This window comes from Panthera tigris, chromosome F3, assembly GCF_018350195.1.
Source record: "Panthera tigris isolate Pti1 chromosome F3, P.tigris_Pti1_mat1.1, whole genome shotgun sequence".
Lineage (NCBI taxonomy): Eukaryota > Metazoa > Chordata > Mammalia > Carnivora > Felidae > Panthera > Panthera tigris.
The window spans coordinates 67,262,458-67,280,674 of record NC_056678.1 but is presented as its reverse complement, the minus strand read 5'-3'; the positions used below and the strand labels follow the sequence as shown (position 1 = coordinate 67,280,674).

Sequence of the window (18,217 nt, the reverse complement as noted above, 5' to 3'; positions counted from 1 at the left end):
CGCCCCCCCCCCCCCCCCCCCCCCCCCGCCAGCAGCTTCGGAGCGGGACATCAAAGGAGGGGGCCGGGCCCGGCTCCCCGCGGAGACCCCTGCGGGGCGGGCTGGGGGGGGGCCTGACCCAAATGGAGGTCCGGCCGGGAGCCCCGAGGCCGCCAACGGTAGAGCCGCGGAGGCGGACGGCCCGGCGGGCGCCCAGGACTGCGGCCCGCTTCCCTTGGCGAAAGCGCGCACGTGGCCCCGCGGCCCGCCGCGCGCCGCACCCAGGCCCCGCTCCAGGCCCCTCGCGAGGAAAAGCCCCACGTCTGGTCCCAGCGCTGGCCCCTCCCTGCCAGCGTGTCCGTGGGAGGGGCAGAGGACAGGCTCACTGGGACTCGGAACCCTTCTTCTTAGGGCCCTGGACCGGCCAAGAGGGTTGGGGGCCTTGGCTGGGGAGGAGGCCGGCGGAACAGAGCCCCAGGAGAGGGGCTGGGGAGCTTCCCCGAAGCCTGGACAAGTGCTGGGGCTCCCTCCGTGCTGTGAAGAGGGGAATCCCTGAAAAATGCCTGTGCGCAGACAGTGCGGCAGCCGGGGTGCCTCTGAACTGAAGGGATGGATGGCGGCGGGATGGCCCTGCTTCCCGGAGGGAGCTGCGTGCTTCAGCCGGGCTTTAGGGGTCCTGGGCTTGTGTGGGAGGGCTTCTCTGGGGGTGGGGGGTGGCCTGGGCTTCTGCAGTAAGAGGGCAGCAGGTCGCAGCTCTTGGAGGAAGGGCAGACAAAAGCAGAGGTGGTGGAGGGGAGGGGGGGGGGGGGGGGGGGAAGCCTGGGGCCTGGGGTTGGACGCCCGGCTGTGCTCCTCCCCCCACCCGCTGGCGCTGCTGTAGGTAAAGGGAGGGGGATTCGGTTCTGACAGTGAAATCAGGCTCCTGGCCAAAGGGATGAGGAGAGGCCTGGGGGAGGGAACAGGGCAGGAACCCATGCACCCCTCCCCCCGCTCCCGCGCCCAAGTCTTGGTCTTGCACCGGGGTCACCACGACCACCTCCTCTCCACACCAGCCCTCTGAGGCCCCTGCCAGAGGGTCCAGTCCCCGGCTCCGTGGGCATCTTTCCTGCTGTACATGAGAAGGGCCGGTGCGGGCCGGCTCCCCCACGGGCCTGGTGACTAAGGACGTTAAAACCTCACCCAAAAGATGGTCAGCAGGAGGCTGGACCTACAGGAGCACAGAGGAGGGATGTGGTCTGGCTGAGGATCCTGGCGAGCTTGGATGGGGGCTCTCTGGGGTGGGGGCAGGGAGGCCTGGGCCCATACACCTCCCTTCACTTCCTCACCCCAACCCCCCCACCCCTTGGCCAGGCAGCCAGAAGTTCCAAAGAGACAGAAGTAAGACAAAGGGAAGTCGGGTTGGGAAGGGAATTTTTTCCAGATGTGAGTGCTTGTGGTTTGGCAGCTCTGAGCCTGAGCTCCGGCCCCCGGCACCCCAACCCTGGCTGAGGGGGTGGGTATGGGGTCTGAGAAGCTAGGCCGGCGGTCCCAGCCCCCAGCAGCCCTGTGAGCCCACGGGCAGCGCGCTGGCGGCCGGGCAGGCGGAGGGGGCTCCGGGGAAGATGCAGGGGAAGGGGCTTAGGGGACACTGTGAATGGGACAAGAGGACTGGGGGTTGGGAAAGGGGGCTACCAGCGGGGGATGGGGAGCCCAGGGGCTAGGCTTGGAACCCGGCGGCGGGGAGGAGCTTAACCCCCACCCCACCGCCAGTCACTCAGTCACAATCAACTGGCTTTAATTTCCCTCCAGGATCAATAAGGAGAAGGAATTTCCCTAGTGTTGCTGGCCTTTTCATTATGACCAAACCTGATGCAGATCTGCCCCGGGGGGGGGGGAGTGCGCAACCCGATCTCCCTTTCTAGCTTTCCAGGAGCCTTGGTCCTACCCCTGTTGGGGGCTCCCCCAGGAATTTGGAGACTCAGGGAGGGGGCGCAAGGTTGATGAGAAAAGCTAGAGCAGCGGAGGCAGAATGGGGGTGGGGTGGGGAGGAAACTGGGCTAACAGTTAGGAAAGGAACGTTCTGGGGCTTTGTTCCCATTGCTCGGTGGCTGAGAGGAAAGTGGCTGGTTTTGCAGCGGAAGGAATGGAGGTTGGCGCGCTCCTGGCTGGGTGGAGGGGCGTGAGCACGAGTGGATGTAGATGTGTGCCCTACGGGGGTGGGGTGGGGGGAACGGGTCTGGGGCCTCTCCATCACTTCGGTGAGGATGGGGCTGGAGGGACCAGCAGCCCAGCTGGGGTTGGAAAGAGTGGGAGAGTCACGAATCCCACCCCCCTCCCGCCCAGTCATGAACCCCTTCCCCTCCCCGACCTACTGGGACCGGAGAAGATTCTCTGGCCAAACTCAGCACTTGTAGAAGAGCCTCACCCTGAGCAGTGTTATTACATCTGCTGGGTCAGAGAGTTTGTTGGCTGGGAGTCCTGTAGAAATTAAACCCAGGTGAGGCTGGACACTGGGTCTCTGCCACTCAGTGTAGGGGCAGCAGGGCAGGGCAGGGGGTCTGAGAGTAGGATAAAAGAGCCAGGAGTGGCCGGGGAAGGACAGTGGTGTCCCCTGGGTCCCCAGGCCGTCAGCATTCCACATGGGGCAGTGTGAACTCAAGCCTCCTGCCCCCTGGTCTGGTCTGACCCCTCAGGACCGAGGCGAAGGTTCCATTCTTGTCTGTCTCCCTGGGTTCAGGGACCCAGCCCTTTGCAAGGCTTTGGTAAGGCCTGGCTCCGACTCTCCCCACATCAGATTGCTGTTGTAGCAGGACGCACGGAGGTTAGACTGGAAAAGAGCTTCCAGTGAGCCGAGGTGCCGTCTGGGGGACAGGGCCAGAGACCTGGAAAGCAGGCGACTCACCTCCCTGCAAACCAGGGAAAGGGCGGCAGAGAATCCCGAGTGACCTGAAGAAAGGGGCAGCTGGACTCAGAGGGGATGACAGTGACCTCCAGGGCAGGTGCGGCCCGGCAGGGTCAGACGGTCGGGGTGAGGGGGGGCGGGGGCTGCCCGAGTCAGAAGTCAGTCAGAGCGACGAGGGTCTGTGCCCCGGCGCCCAGGCGGCTCCTCTGTTGTTTTTGGCTCTGGTGCCTGGTTCCCAGCTGCCAACGCTCTCCCCAGGGCTGGGCCGGGCCCCGAGCGGGGCAGGCAAGAGGGAGGAGGTGGGGATGCCCTGGCTGAGGACGTGTCCAGACTGAATCTTGTCCCCCGAGAGAGGCCCCTGGCTCAGCTGGCCTCCGGTCACACTGTTCTCGCTCCCTGCCCCCGGGATCTTTGCTTCTCTGTCCCTCTGCCTTTGTTCCAGACTGGTGCTTCCTGCTGGTCTGGCATAGGGCATCACCTCTCTCCCCACGCAGGCCGCTGCCCATTCTTGCCTGCTGCGGTCGGCGACAGGCACCAAAGTCGGGCTCCCCTTACTCTGGTCTTCCTGCTTCTTGGAGAACCTCCAGCGTTAAGTCAGGGATCCAGCGTGGCTGGCACTGTTGATGGCAACTGCCAGCATCTGAAGCTGCACAGGCCTGGGCCTGACGCTGGCCAGCTGTGCCCCTCCCGCGCCCCCCCCCCCCATTTCCCCTCCGGAAGGAGCCCCTCCCCCTCCCAGGGCAGCACTACTGGAGGGAGAAGTCAGGCGGCACCAGCACCGTGACCCGCAGTTAAACTCCTCTTGGCTTTTATGAGCCAGTGACTGGGGCTGGACCCCTCTGCCACTCCCACCCTGTGCTGGGCACCGGCCCCTTAACCCCTGGCAGCCCAGGGCAGGAAAGGGAAGCCAGAGCAGAGACAAGTGTGGCAGTAGGCAGACGGCGGTCTTGCACAGGACTGGCTCTGGGGGCCCAAGCCATCTCCCAGATGCCTCCTCTCCCGCTCTCTGAGGACGGGGAAACTGAAGAAGAGCCAGAGGTCCCGGGAATCCCTCTCCCTGTTGAGATGATCAGGAGTTTCGGGAAGAAGGAAATCTGCAGGGCTGCACGCGGGGTGGGTGCTCTCTTCCTGATCTGGCCTGGGCTGCAGAGGGTGGGCACTGGGCCAGAGAGGCAGACTCTGGACTGGACAGGAAAGGGGCAGGAGGGAGGGGAGGGGGTCACGGTGCCAGAGAAGAGGCTGCGAGGTTTTGAGGTCTGGGCTTTGAGGTTCTGGACGGGGCTAGAAAGAGGGCATTGGACTCTGTTCCCAGGAGCCGGGGCAGGACAACAGGGGCTGATGGGTCAGCGTCAGGAAGGAGGTCGGCTAGAGGAGGACTCCTCGGCTAGGCTCCTGGGTGCTCCCTTTCCCTCTTCTCCCCGCCCCATGGAGCACGCCTGCAGGCAGTGACACCCAGTAGTTGGGCTGGGTGCCCCTGCCCCTGCCTGGCTCCAGGGAGGAGGCCACAGCCCCGGAAGCTAGATAGTAAGGACCAGCTTCCCCGACTCCAGGATGCTTCCTGCTGCAGACCAGGCCCAGGCTCGCCTCTCTGTAGGGCCAGTGGGCCAGACTCCCGGAGACAGAGGTGCAGGGGAGCGAGCAGAGTGGGGGAGGGCCCCAGAAGCCCAGCTTCCCAGTCCCTGCCCCCACATTCCCATCTTAAGTGGGCAGGGAGTTAAAGGACACAAGAGTTCAGCGTCTGGCCCCTTAGCAGGCTAGGGCCTTGTCCTTCCAGTGACCCCCCCCATCCCTGCCCCTCCTTACAGTCTGCTAGAGATGGGCGGTGGGGGAGGCCCAGACAGCCTGAGCCCTAATGGCTTTCCCCGGGCAGCATGAACAAAATGGGAAAAAGATGTGTGAGGTGGGCAGCTCTGATTTCCTCTCTCATGCGGGCGCCAGCTCTGGTCTGGAAAATGTTAGCTGTCAAAGAGAGAGAGACTGAGCAGTCTCCGGCCTCCCCCTGCCCTGCACTCCCTACACCACCCCATCTAGCACCGGGGGCCCCCAGCCCGCCTGGATTCCCTGAGGGCACCGGGCTGGTGCCTGTGAATTTCACGTGGTCGGGCTGCCCCGACCAAGCCCCACCTCCCCTGCCTGTGTCTCCTCCGCCAACCTGGGGAAGACATCCCAGGGGCAGTTTTGGCACTTGGGGATTCGCAGGGACACGTCGTCCCTGGGGGATCAAAGGAGCCAGTGGCAGCGTCTCCTGGATTAGGCAGTCTCACACCTCCTAAACCCCAGAGCTCTGGGACCAGCCTCAGGTTTTCAGGTGATCTGGGTTCCCCGCCGAGCTGAGCTGGCAGTAACTGGCCCAGAGACGGAGCCGTCCTGGGTCCAGAACACTCGTGGGGTGTGCCTCTCGCTGCGTGTGGGTACTGTGGTCTCTGTGGGCCAAATCCCCTCTTCTGAGCTCCGGCACTAGGCCCCCAGGAGCCCCAGGGAACTGAAGCCAAGGCGAGGGGAGGCGCCCACTGCCTCAGAGATGAGGGTGTGTGTGGAGGGAGGGTCCCAGCCGAGGAGGAAGCTGCCAGAACACTCAGCCCTTTCTCCAGAGGGCCCCTTTGCCGCTGCCTGGGCTCCACCCTCCCATCCTTCAGGAAAGCTCCCGCTCTCGCCTGGCTGGAGCTGCTGGGCTGGATTATCTGCCTCCCTGTGGGTCCTGGGTGTGGGCTCCGTCTCCCTCCCCCGGCTCCCAGGGCAGGGGCAGTCAGCTTCCTTCCTCCTTTGATTATGGTTGGATCCCTCTTATGGAATCTTTCCAAAGAAGCGACCGAACAGGATTCCACAGGGGTGGAAGGAAAAAAGAGACCGACCCTTCCTTGGCGGAAGCTGTCCTGACCCAGGGATGCCAGACAGACTGGGTTCCTGATGCTGCTTGGAGCTGTGACAGTGGGGCCAGGGCCGCAGGTCAGGCCTTGAGAGGAGTTGTGGCAGGTTCCAGGCTCTGAGCTGTCAGCACAGAGCCCGATGCGGGGCTCGAACTCACGGACCGCGAGATCATGACCTGAGCCGAAGTCGGACGCTTAACCTACTGAGCTACCCAGGCGCCCCCATTCCAGATTCTTAAAAATACTTTCCCTCCCACCGCCTCTCCCCACCCCCCACCTCTCTCAAAGTCCTGTGCGTTCTATATACTCTTTCAAAGAAAGCCCAGAGTTGGCGGTGTCCTGAAATGGCTATACATATTCAAGGCAGCCAGCCTGCAGGTCAGGACAGCCAGGGGCCTGGGCAGCGAGGGCTTGGGGGGACGCCCGGCTGGCCAACCCACTAGATGTCACTTACCCATGTCATCACTGCCTGAAAAAGATCTTGCAATCTGACCGCCCAGAGCCCGCAGCCAACCCTCACCCCTGACCGCGCTAGGTCCTGACCTCTGAGGGTGTGGGCACTCCCTGAGCTCTCTTTGGCAGGGGGGCAGGTGTGTACAAGAGCTCAGATGAGAGTTCAAAGGCCAAAGTGTCGGCCTTGATTTAAACAGTTGTTCAGGGCGTGCGTGGCTGGTTCGATCAGAGGAGCGTGTGACTCTTGATCTTGGGGTCGTGGGTTCAAGCCCCATGCTGGGTGTAGGGGTTACTAAAAAAAATAAATTGAAATGAAATGAAATGAACGTCTGTTCAGGATCAACCGCACCAAAGATCGCCCATGTGTGTGAAGTTCATCTGTCCTAAATCACGGCGGCCGGGGATCCCGTCCTCTCGCCTCGACAGGGCAAGAGCCTTCATGGTCCTCTGTCCCCATTCTGTCCCCTCGCGGCAGCCCAGGGCTGGGAGGGGGTCCTTTACACCTCAGTCAGGTCAAACCAGTCCTTTGCTCAAATCCCTGCAACGGCTCCGTCTTGTGCAGCTACAAGCCGAGTCCTTACAGCGGCCGGCCGAAGGTTCAAACTTCCTCCCTCCATCCCCCCTGCCCACCGACCCCACCTCCTACCACTTGCCCCTTGGCTGGCTCTGCTCCTGAACACACCAAGTGTCCTCCTGCCTCAGGGCCCTGGCACCTCTCACTCTCCCTGGAATGTTCTTCCCCAGATTACACGACTGCTTCCTTCACTGTTTTCAGGTCTCTGCTCCTATGTGCTGCCCTCAGAGACGACTTCTGTAAACAGCCCATCTACAAGGCGCATGTGCATATACGTCCGCCTCCGTCCTCACTGTCCCTCGTGCCACTTGTGACCCCTGGCCGCAAGGGAAGCCCACGTGGGCTGTGCTGGCCTACAGCAGAGTCTGGCACACAGTTGGTGCTCAATAAACATCTCTTGAACAAATGAATGAAGAGTAAGCAAATGACTTCAGCCACAAGCAGTGACTATTAAGGCAGAAAGAAACAATCGGTAGCACCTTTCATTAGCAGTCTTGTTCTTTTTTAACTTTATTTATTTAGAGAGAGAGAGAGAGAGAGAGAGAGAGAGAATCCCAAGCAGGCTCCACACTGTCAGCCCAGAGCCCCACGGGGGGCTTGGCCTGAGCTGAAGTCAAGAGTTGGACCCTCAACCGACTGAGCCCCCAGGCACCCAGTACCCTTGTTGATTTCATCATTTACTTAGTTGTCCTGGATAAGCGCATGAAGGAAGTACTTTGACAAAAATGAGGTCTGAAAACGAGAGTGGCCCCGCCCTAGCCAGGAGAGCTCCGGATTCTTCACGCTCCTCAGTGACGCCTCAGCCCCCCTTTTAGAAATGCCATGTGCTTGCGGGCGCCTGGGTGGTTCGGTTGGCTAAGCATCAGACTCTCGATCTCGGCTCAGGTCATGATCTCGGGTTCGTGAGCGGGAGCCCCGCAGAGGGCTCTGCGCTGACAGGAGCCTGCTTGGGATTCTCTCTCTCCCGATCTCTCAATAAATAAATAAACCTAAAAAGAAATGCCACATGCTTATGGCCACATCTGCCCGGGTCACTGAGGATCCAACTCAGGCTCCGCCCTGCCCGGGGCTCTGAGCCTGCAGCGGGCCACCGCGGGTCTCTGACTCGCATCCAACAGCTTAGCCTCTCGGGGCCGCAGCTCCTTGGGCTCCAGCACACCCCAGCCTCCGTCTGCAGCCTGCCCGGCCCCGACCATGTAAACTCTCCACTTCTCTATGTGGACTGCCCAAAGAGTGAGGCCAGAAAGAGCCAGGACAGCCAGCCAGTGCAAACTCAGGTTCTGACGTCACCCAGGACCTCTGCCCTTTCTTGCGTCCTCCGTCAGCTCACTCTCTTGTCTCCACGGCTGTGCCAAACGTCTGTTCCCTGGTTTGTGGCCCATGCTCTGCTTGGACTTAGTAAGCCCTCCAGGTCACCAGGTGCTGCCTGGGAACATACCCATCGACCCCACCCTTGCCTCTTTCTTTTGGTCCCAGAAGACAAGGCACCCCTGTTCCTGGACGAGGCTAAGCTCAAGACGCCATCTCCTCAGTCTTTTGGGACCTGGTGTAGTGCCCACCTTCCTCAGCACTTGTGGTCCACGGCTTTGCTGGCAGCATCTTCAGACCGCCCTCCAGATCCCTCCGGATCGCCGCCCTCCAGACGCCTCCCGATCGCCGCCCTCCAGACGCCTCCCGATCGCCGCCCTCCAGATGCCTCCGGATCGCCGCCCTCCAGATGCCTCCGGATCGCCGTCCTCCAGACGCCTCCGGATCGCCGCCCTCCAGATGCCTCCCGATCGCCGCCCTCCAGATGCCTCCGGATCGCCGCCCTCCAGATGCCTCCGGATCGCCGCCCTCCAGATGCCTCCGGATCGCCGCCCTCCAGATGCCTCCGGATCGCCGCCCTCCAGATGCCTCCCGATCGCCGCCCTCCAGATGCCTCCCGATCGCCGCCCTCCAGATCCCTCCCGATCGCCGCCCTCCAGATCCCTCCCGATCGCCGCCCTCCAGATGCCTCCCGATCGCCGCCCTCCAGATGCCTCCCGATCGCCGCCCTCCAGATGCCTCCCGATCGCCGCCCTCCAGATCCCTCCGGATCGCCGCCCTCCAGATGCCTCCCGATCGCCGCCCTCCAGATGCCTCCCGATCGCCGCCCTCCAGATGCCTCCCGATCGCCGCCCTCCAGATGCCTCCCGATCGCCGCCCTCCAGATGCCTCCCGATCGCCGCCCTCCAGATCCCTCCCGATCGCCGCCCTCCAGATGCCTCCGGATCGCCGCCCTCCAGATGCCTCCCGATCGCCGCCCTCCAGATGCCTCCCGATCGCCGCCCTCCAGATGCCTCCCGATCGCCGCCCTCCAGATGCCTCCCGATCGCCGCCCTCCAGATGCCTCCGGATCGCCGCCCTCCAGATGCCTCCGGATCGCCGCCCTCCAGATGCCTCCGGATCGCCGCCCTCCAGATGCCTCCGGATCGCCGCCCTCCAGATGCCTCCGGATCGCCGCCCTCCAGATGCCTCCCGATCGCCGCCCTCCAGATGCCTCCGGATCGCCGCCCTCCAGATGCCTCCCGATCGCCGCCCTCCAGATGCCTCCGGATCGCCGCCCTCCAGATGCCTCCCGATCGCCGCCCTCCAGATGCCTCCGGATCGCCGCCCTCCAGATGCCTCCGGATCGCCGCCCTCCAGATGCCTCCGGATCGCCGCCCTCCAGATGCCTCCGGATCGCCGCCCTCCAGATCCCTCCCGATCGCCGCCCTCCAGATCCCTCCCGATCGCCGCCCTCCAGATCCCTCCCGATCGCCGCCCTCCAGATGCCTCCCGATCGCCGCCCTCCAGATGCCTCCCGATCGCCGCCCTCCAGATGCCTCCGGATCGCCGCCCTCCAGATGCCTCCCGATCGCCGCCCTCCAGATGCCTCCCGATCGCCGCCCTCCAGATGCCTCCCGATCGCCGCCCTCCAGATGCCTCCCGATCGCCGCCCTCCAGATGCCTCCCGATCGCCGCCCCCATCTGTCCCCGCCCCCACTGCAGACACTGCTCAGATGAAAGGCACCAAATTGATACAAATAACAGGCCCTTTCCTTGGCTCTCATCTTACCGGTCCTCTGTGTGGCGTCTGATGCCATCCCCTCCCTCCTGGAAAGCCTCCTCTGGCCCATCTGATGGCCTCCCTTAGGCCTTCCTCCGGGGCTTGTAGGAACAGCATCCCCGAGCCTCTGGTCTTGACCTCGTGCTCTCCTTTATACACTTTTCTGTGTGACGCCCTCACCCTCCATCCGAGGCGCCCCCCGCTGTTGCCCTGTCGTGCCTAAGCTGCCTCCCCGGCTCTTTCCCCCCCGCTGAGCTGCAGTCTGGTGTCTTCTGAGTCAACCCAAGTCGGCCTCCTCAGAAGCCCGATCTTCTGCCCGCCGCACGCACCACCCTCACGGCTGACGGCCCCACGGTCTATTCCTGCAGCTCAGAAAGAGCAAGACGGTCTCTGATCTTCCCGCCCTGCTCTCTAGGTCATGGTGATTCCACCTCCTCAGGGACGCTCAGGTGCACCCTCCTGCTTCACGGACTCAGGCCCCGGTCACTGCTCATCCAGGCTCGTCCACAGAACCCCTCTCCTGAGAGGCCCTTCTCCAATCCTGCTTCCATCTGGCTGCCAGCAGCGTCTTCCTAAAACACAAATGTGGCCACATCACTCCCCGGCTTTAAATCCCGCAACGGCCCTGGACAGCTTGCCACTGAAATGGATTTACTGGTTTCTCTTTTTCAGACTGTAAGCAGCTGGGGGACAAAGACCACGCCGTTTCCCTGGGGTCTGCCACAGGACCTGGCACACAGCAGGTGCTTCGTCGATATCCGAGCAGGGGATTCCAAGTCTCATCAGGTGCCGCCCGGACGGGTTAAGAGCGGAGTAGGGCAGCGGTTAAGAGCGGAGGCTTCAGGCACAGCTGGCAGGTCCGAGTGCCAGCGCCAACCCCCAGCTATTTGGCCTGGGCGCGATTTCTTATCGTTTGTCAACCTAGGCTTCCTTGACTGCTGTCCTAGAACAGCACCGCCTACCTTCCCGAGAATGGCACAGTGTGCCTACAGGACTTAGCACAGTGCCCGACACAGGGACACAGTCAAAGACCAGGGGCTGTTGTCATTATTATCGATGGCAACCATTAGTTACCCATCAGGGGTAGAAAACAATCCCAGGATCTTAATGCTGGAGTCCTTAAGCCCCAGAAGGAAACCGACAGCCACCAATGCGGAATGCGGAATGCGGTGAAACTAAACTTGAAACATGTTATCAGTAACTTGTATCAGTATCAGTATCAGTACAGGGTAACTTGCTGTTCTGCCTGGGCTCGAGGGCTTGCTCCGCAGAGTAAATGCAAGTGCTCTGTGAGCAATACAGTGTAGACAGAAGATACACAGTGCAGACAGGACATACTCGCAGACACACCTGGCGTATTTCACACCTGCGTACGGTCTCTCCCAACACGGACTCGGGCTGACGTACCTTGGGGCAAGTTCATAATTACAGTCCTGTTGTGCTTCCCTATTGTCAGCTGTAATCATCTGTTAAACCAGGAATCAAACGACTCCTCCTTGCAACCTTCGCTATGGCCGTCAGCGGAGACAGGGCGGCACGATCACCTCAAATTCCCACACACACCGCCCTGCCCCTACTGAGAACCGCTTTGCTAAGGTTCAGGCTGTCGAGACGACGTTGGCAGGGTCCACTTCTCACGCGCTGCCCTTTGCTGACCTCACCCGCAGAAGGGGTCCCTGAATCAGAACACGTCCTTCCTCTCTGAAGAGAAAGCGTTAGAAGAGCTTGTGTTTTGCCGCGGTTCAGGCAAAACGCTTGCTGATTGGAATTCAGGCAGCAATCTGCAAGGGGCTGGCCACCCTCTTGGAGGAAGCCAGGCCCCTGGGGACAGAGGAGCAGAGAAGGAAGGGGACTTAAGGAGGCACCCTTGCGGGGCAAGCTGGGCTCTACCAAGAAAGTGTGAGGAGAGAAAACGCTGAGGAAAACGGTCACAAGGTCCTCTGGTCCCCAGGTTCTTCGTGGTGAGCCTAAGACAGCCCTTTCCAGCGTTGACCGAGACCAGGTGCCTTCAGGACATGGGGGTGCGGTGGGGTGGAGAGGAAGTGCAAGGGTCAGCTGCTGTTTACCCAGACTCCCACAAGGCCAAGTCCAGCCGACGTGTACCCCCAAAACTGAACTCAACTGAGATTTTTCGTCATCTCCCACCTTAACTGATTAAAACGTAACTAAGACTTGCTTTCGGCGTATTCCCGGTTTTGGGCGCGGCCCTCCTAGATCATTCCCACCTAGAGGTGCGTGTGAGGGCGCCTGGTACGTCTCTGCGGTGTCACGGACGTTCCGTGTGTCAGGCTCAGCAGGAACCAACTTGCTCTGAGCTCCAGAGCTGCCTGTGCAAGCGGGTCCCACGGTGCAGGACAGGACGGCAAGGCCACGTCTGAGGTCCGGGTTGGCTGCAGGAAATTCCCTTCTACCGGCAGCCACGACCGTAGCCCTGCCCCTGGAGCCAAAGCAGCCACTCGAGGGGCACAAGCCACACAAGAGTGCGGCCTCCACACAGTCTCAAGACTGTGCACAAAGCAATCCCAGACACGAGGTCAGACCCGTGACTCACCTTCCCAGGAGGGCGTGTGCCACTGAAGAAACGCTGGCAGGACCGACCAGGCTGGCGTCACCCAGCACCCTCCCGCCCCTGCTCCGTCCCTCCCGCGTGCCCACCCTGAATCGCTCTACTGGTCACACACCCGTGTGTGAAGGTGTCTGCATGGCTTGGGGCACCGCTGCAGGCGTGCTCGATTCATGGTAGGGGTGGGGACCGGGCACCAGAGCACACGGGCCACACACAAGGGCTTAGTCGGCGCTCCCTGGTGACTTCTGGCCAAAAAGGGCCCAGTTAGTGCCGTCCACAGAGATCCTGGACCCCTCACAGAATCACAGCCCTGTGAGACCTTGTCACAGAGACTTTTTTCAAAAAGGCTCTACGCCCAACGTGGGGCCTGAACTCACAATCCCGAGATCTAGAGTTGCACGCTCTAACAACTCGAGCCAGCCGGGCGCCCCACCTGGTGACAGAGCTTTTTAGCGTAAACTGAAACAGAAAACAGCACACGAGTGTTTTTCCATTATAAAAATTTATCAAGGGAATAATTTGAGTCCTTAAAGGTTTGCTTTAATGAAATAAAAGACTAAAAACCATGAAAACACTTTAAGTTCTTTTTTAACCTACCAGGTGGGATCTAAATTAAATAAATCCTCTAACGCTTTAGGAGAGACGTTGCTTTCCTAAATCAGAAAAATTGATCTCCAAGTCCCACTCTCCTACCCCTAAGAACTGAACCTCAGCAGGGATGGCTCCCCTAAGGACGGGCGCTATGTCTCCGATGCAGACAAGGCCAAGGGCAGAATCTGTGACACGCGGCGTGACCAGCCAAACAGCGCACTTCTGACCACGAAAGAGGGCACTGCTATTCACGTGAGGACCAAAGGCATAAAACGGACATGCGGCCACCCTAGTGATAAGGCAGTTTGGGAAACGGTTCCCAGTGTGCCCCGCCCCTCGAAAGTCAAAAGGCCCGCCTGGAGCCAAGCACCCTGGGACCTGCAGGTAGCACCATTTAGGAGGGAAACAGTCCAGGGCTGGTCCTGACACGGAGGCTTCCTCCCTCCGCGGGATTCTCAACCAGACACGACACGACACCGGAGGTGAAATTTCAATGAATACTAAGTCTGGGGTGGAGCCGGTCTCTCCCGGTTGGGGCAGCGAGCCGGGCCGCTGCCCAGTCCTGCTGCCCGGTCCTCCCGGGCACGGGGCTGCTCTCCACCTCTCGTCACCGGCGCCTCCGCGGCCGCTAGTCCTTTGGGGGATTCTGGGCCAGGTGCTGTTCCCACTCGACTTCAACCAACTTGTACAGCTCCATGGTGGCCTGAGCGTCTTCCACGGAGGAATGCCCGCTTTTCCCAACCTGGACGCCGGAGGAAGAGAAGAACGTGAAGCCACAGAGAGAGACTACGGCTTTCCTTCCCAACTGGCTCTCCGCGGCCCCCGGGGTGCAGGTGCTTCTGCAGAGTCTGTGGGCTGCGAAGGCCGAATTCCGGTGGGGTCTAGTCCCCACCCCATCTCAGAGGCTCCACTCCCACCCTAATGGCTCAGCCCTTCCTGTGGACGCAGGTGCTCGTCGGTCTACGCCCGGCCAGCACGACGCACCAGATGGCCACCAGGCCTTCTGAATCTTCCAGCTTCCCCAGTGCCTAACCACGCTCTACGCGACGCGTGGCCCCTCCTCCTCCGGCCAGGCAGGCCGCCCTCCTCTGAGTGCAGACGCGTAGACCACGCAGGGGGTCCCAGCACCCACTCTGCGGACTTCTGGACACCACCACGTGCTCTCCTCTCTTCCTCTCTTCTCAGGGCTTTGCACCCACCTGAAGGCTCTTCCCTGTCCCGAGCACCCTCGGTGACGCTCTGGGACGGGAGCTGTCACCCCACGTACAGATGGAGAGTCTACCGGAACCCTTGGTCCAAAGCTCTTCCCGTCAGAGCAGCCCGCCCACACCTCTCTACAACCAGAGCAATTCTGGGGCCAGAGCCTGGAACAAGGCCGCACGGAGGGCGCCCCCAGCGTCCGAGCCGCGGGCCTGGCCGCACTGGGGAGACACTACCTGGATGTCCCGGTTCAGAAGCTTCTTGGTGAGACACTTGAGGGACACGGTGGCGTTCTCTGGGCACTCGGCCTTCCGGTTGAGGGGCGGGATGTGGGAGGTGTCGCGGGTGAGGGACTTGGGGTGGGAGTACTGAAGGGCTTTGAAGTCGTTGTGGATGGCATGCCCCACCACTATCTTCCCTGCGAGGATCTTCAAGATCTGAAACAGGAACAGAGGCGGCGCTGGCGAGGAGGCGACGAAGCCCCTGCATCCTACAAGCCCAACGTGGCCATGGGTCCTTCTAGGCCCTTTTCTCCAAGTGCTCACCCGGCTCATCCTTGAAACGCCCTCTCCCACCAGGCTTCTTCCACCTGAGGCCCAGCTCCGCGCCCCGAGGTGAAAGCACCTACCACCCAAGACAACCCCGCCGCACCACGACGGTAACCCCCGTCCGGACTTACATCCCCAACGGCTCCTTATCTCCTAATTTCCATCTCAGCAACAGACCGATTTGCCTCCATCCCAAATCACACACACGCCTGAGATGCTCACGTAACTATCCAGGTCGGTTCTGGCTCGCTACGTGAAGACCTTTGACCCCTACCATATGCTGGCCTGAGACACGAGGCTTGGACAGATGGGGTCAGAGATGGCCTCCAGGGAGGTGACAGAAGCCCCAAATTGTACAGAAACTTACATACATGGGTTTTTTTTTTGGGGGGGGGGACGGGGAGGGTCTACGGTTTCCATCCGACTCTGGAAGGCCCTACGAGCTACAAAAGCTTCAGAACCTCTTGCAGACTAAGTCCGCGTGCGCCAGCCCCCGGCCTTCAGCTCTCCCCACTCACTCACCAGCCGCCCTGGAACCTTATTCCCGTGACCCTCAGAAGCAAAGACCTTCTCGCCACCGCAGGATCTTAAAGCGTGAGGGCAAACCGCCAACGAGGACAACCAAAGAATACGCCACCAGCTCTGAAGGCCGTTCCCCCGACGGGTTCCGAACAGGTTGTGAACAAGAACTAAAGCGCCCTGACTGGGACACGGCCGGCAGGAAGCCCTGGAAGCGGCAGACCCTGTGAACGGGGCTCTCGGCCCAGCCTGAGCGCTGGGGGATCACTTTAGGACGAGAGCCCCGCGGGAGCGCCACGGGCCAGGCAGGTGCGGGCTCCTAAGGGCACTGTGCGCCCCGCCACACCCTCCCCACCTTCCGCCTCTCCCAAGCGCGGCTCAGGGGTGCCCTGGTGCGCAGGCTCAGCTCCTCTCGGGTTCTTTCTAAGACCCAGCCCCCTCCCCTCTGCTGAACCGCCTCCAACTGACTGCAGGCGCACGAAGAACACCAGCGGAACACAGAGTGTCCGGAGAAAGCAGAGCAGGGAGGGGGTTGAAGTGGCAGAGAAGTGGACCAAGAGCGCCCTCTGGAGGCCTCCCACGACCAGCTGGCTTCCTCTCCTTCACCTCAGGTTCACCTTCCTTTTCCCGTCCCTCTGTGGAGCTCCCCGCGGCCGGCGAGGAGGCTGGCTCAGCGAGCGAGGTGAGAACCCGACACGACAGCCCTGTGTCGTCTGTCGCAGCTGTCGCCTCGGCACACCCGACCCAGGTACGCGAGTCACCCCTGCTCCCACCACCAGCACCAGCACCTCCCACGCTTGGCAGGAAGCCCTCCCTACTCTCCCCGAAGAGATGGAGCGTTCCCCCCCCCCCCCACCATCCGCGCCTGGGGCTCTGTCCCTCAGTGGTTACTTCTCCGTACGGATTCCCAGTTCCCCAGACAAGGATTCGACCGGAGAGCGAACAGTCTCAGCCAACCAAGTTCCCTCCACCAGCTAACTGTAGCCTTCTGGACTCCCACCGCTCTGCCCCAGCAGGAAGCCCTCTTCCCGTGGCGATCCACTCCCTCCTTCCCTCCTCCACATCCTCTGGCGCCTTCCTAGAGTGACATCCTTTGCTGAAAAAATGACGCGGACCTCCGCCCACCGGCCTCGCCACTGCCACTGGACCCCAAGCCTCTCACCTGGCTCCGAGCGACCTTGAAGGGTGTGGCGTTCACCATGTGCTGCTTCCGGATGCCACTCCATCTGGTCCGGTAGTCCACGATGTGGCAGGGGGGGAGGATGTACTCATCATAAAGCACATCTCCGTGGTAGCTGACGATGCTACATCGAGCCAAGGAACTGACGTGCCCCTTGGGTCCTGTGCCCACCATCTCGCAGTCAATCGCCACCATTTTCCCTGGTGTCTTCTGCGACGCCCCGGAGCATTTATTCTCCAAATGAGATTGGGTGGAGTTCTGTGGGGCGTTTTTCTGAGTAGGGTTCTTCTGGGGGCCCTTCTTCCGGGAGCGAGCTGGGTGGCTCCTAGTCTTTGGAAGAGCACTCTGGAACTCCCCCAGCAGATCTACTTTAGCCACGACAGACCCGGCCTTCTGTGAAGGGGCAGGGGTCAGCCAAGGCACCGCAGCTTTCCTGTCCAGGGACGGCTCTGGTCCGCTGCTGGAGGCGGCGGTCTTCTTCTTTGGAAGGGGAGAGACCTTCCAAGTGCCATCCACCCTAGGAGCTTCCCCTTTCTTCGGAGGGTCTGGGTGCAGCTTAGGCACCTTGCTAGGATGCTGGTTCTTCTTATTCAGAAAACCTCTCCGTTCCAAGAACCTCCTCTTCTTGACAAATTTTCGGTGCTTGGCATTCCCCTCTAATGCCTTTTTGGGGGGAGGTTCACCAAAATCCAAATTGAGGAGTAAGGTAGACATGAGGACAGTGGACGGCGGGAGAGCACTTGGGAGGAGCGGCTTACTGACGACAGGAAGACAGAGGACTCATCTTCTGCTGAATCCCACAGGCCAGCATCCGGAGGTCCGCAGGACACCCTGGGGAAGAGAGTAATCCTGACAACGGAGCCCATAGGCCCCGCGAAACAGTAAGACCCATCTCCGGACGACTTAAAGCTGGAAAGACATCAGAGCGACCGCCCAGAACAGGTACGAATCTGTAATGTGAAATAATGTCAGGGGCACGGTCTGCGCCAGGAAACTTCCGTTCTAGCGCGGCCCCCCAATTCACCAGCCACAGGGTCTTGAGAAGGCCACTTCCCCTCCCAAGAGCTCAGTCTCGTTCGCACCCGGAGGGGGCTGTAGGGCCAACCACCTCGAACTCTGCGTCTGGAAAGCCAGAACAGTGGAGCTGTACCATCCGCCCGCGAGGGCGTCCGGATTACCCAGGCATCCCCGCGCGGCTCCAGGCGGGGGACCACCACACGCGTCTCACGCCGGTCCTTCTCCCGACAAAGGCCCTCTGACCACACACACCCGCTGGGTGAACTGAGGCTTAGGACCCCCTACGTCGGCGAGCACGCCGGGGGTCCCCGCCACCGAGAGCGACCCCCCGCGCCCGCACCTACCTCCTCGCCGGCCCAGCTAAGAGCGGAAGCGCCCGGAACCGGAGGCGGAAGTCGGCGCGCGCCGGCGAGGCCCGGGCCGGCAGGCGCGCGGGTTGGACCGCGCCGGGGGCCGACGCGCACGCGCCCGCAGCGCCCCCGCCTCCGGGAGCGAGGCCAGGGACTCCGAGCGCGTGGGCGGCGGCGGCGGCGGCGGCGGCGGCGGCGGCGGCGGCGGGAGCGGGATGCGCTCCCCGGCCCCTCTAGCCCCGTGGAGGTACTACTCGAAGGCAGGGAGGCCGAGCCCCGGGGGAGGTACCGCCCCCACTTCCGGGGGAGGAGGGAAGTGCGCGGGGAGGGGCGGGCCTGGGCGCCGCGGCCCGCCTCTGTGACGTAGTGCGCGGCGCCCCGCCCCACCCCACCCCACGTGTGCGCGACGCCGCCTGCTTGGC

General features: G+C 61.9%; 1 protein-coding gene across 2 annotated transcripts; it reads right to left on the bottom strand.

Moving 5' to 3' along the window:
- Window positions 1–13,457: 13,457 nt before the first annotated feature.
- ISG20L2 (interferon stimulated exonuclease gene 20 like 2) lies at window positions 13,458–17,893 on the bottom strand. 2 transcript variants are annotated; one of them, XM_042975470.1, is made up of 4 exons: window positions 17,790–17,893; window positions 16,411–17,259; window positions 14,418–14,618; window positions 13,458–13,723 (listed from the first exon to the last, which is right to left on the bottom strand). In XM_042975470.1, exons 2-4 carry the CDS (start codon window positions 17,140–17,142, stop codon window positions 13,610–13,612), a joined length of 1,047 nt encoding a protein of 348 aa, XP_042831404.1. In that variant the 5' UTR covers window positions 17,143–17,259; window positions 17,790–17,893; the 3' UTR covers window positions 13,458–13,609. The 2 variants fall into 2 exon arrangements, with proteins under 2 accessions (XP_042831404.1, XP_042831405.1); XM_042975471.1 differs by having other exon boundaries at window positions 16,411–17,378; window positions 17,790–17,876.
- Window positions 17,894–18,217: the final 324 nt, after the last annotated feature.

What these genes read in the sequence shown, in the direction of transcription:
- ISG20L2 (XM_042975470.1), bottom strand. Translation starts at nt 17,142, where the DNA reads ATGTCTACCTTACTCCTCAATTTGGATTTTGGTGAACCTCCCCCCAAA. An exon ending in TCAAGGTCGCTCGGAGCCAG is followed by an intron (nt 14,619 to 16,410) that starts GTGAGAGGCTTG and finishes TTCCTGTTTCAG; the next exon opens with ATCTTGAAGATCCTCGCAGG. An exon ending in TTCTGAACCGGGACATCCAG is followed by an intron (nt 13,724 to 14,417) that starts GTAGTGTCTCCC and finishes TCCGGCGTCCAG; the next exon opens with GTTGGGAAAAGCGGGCATTC.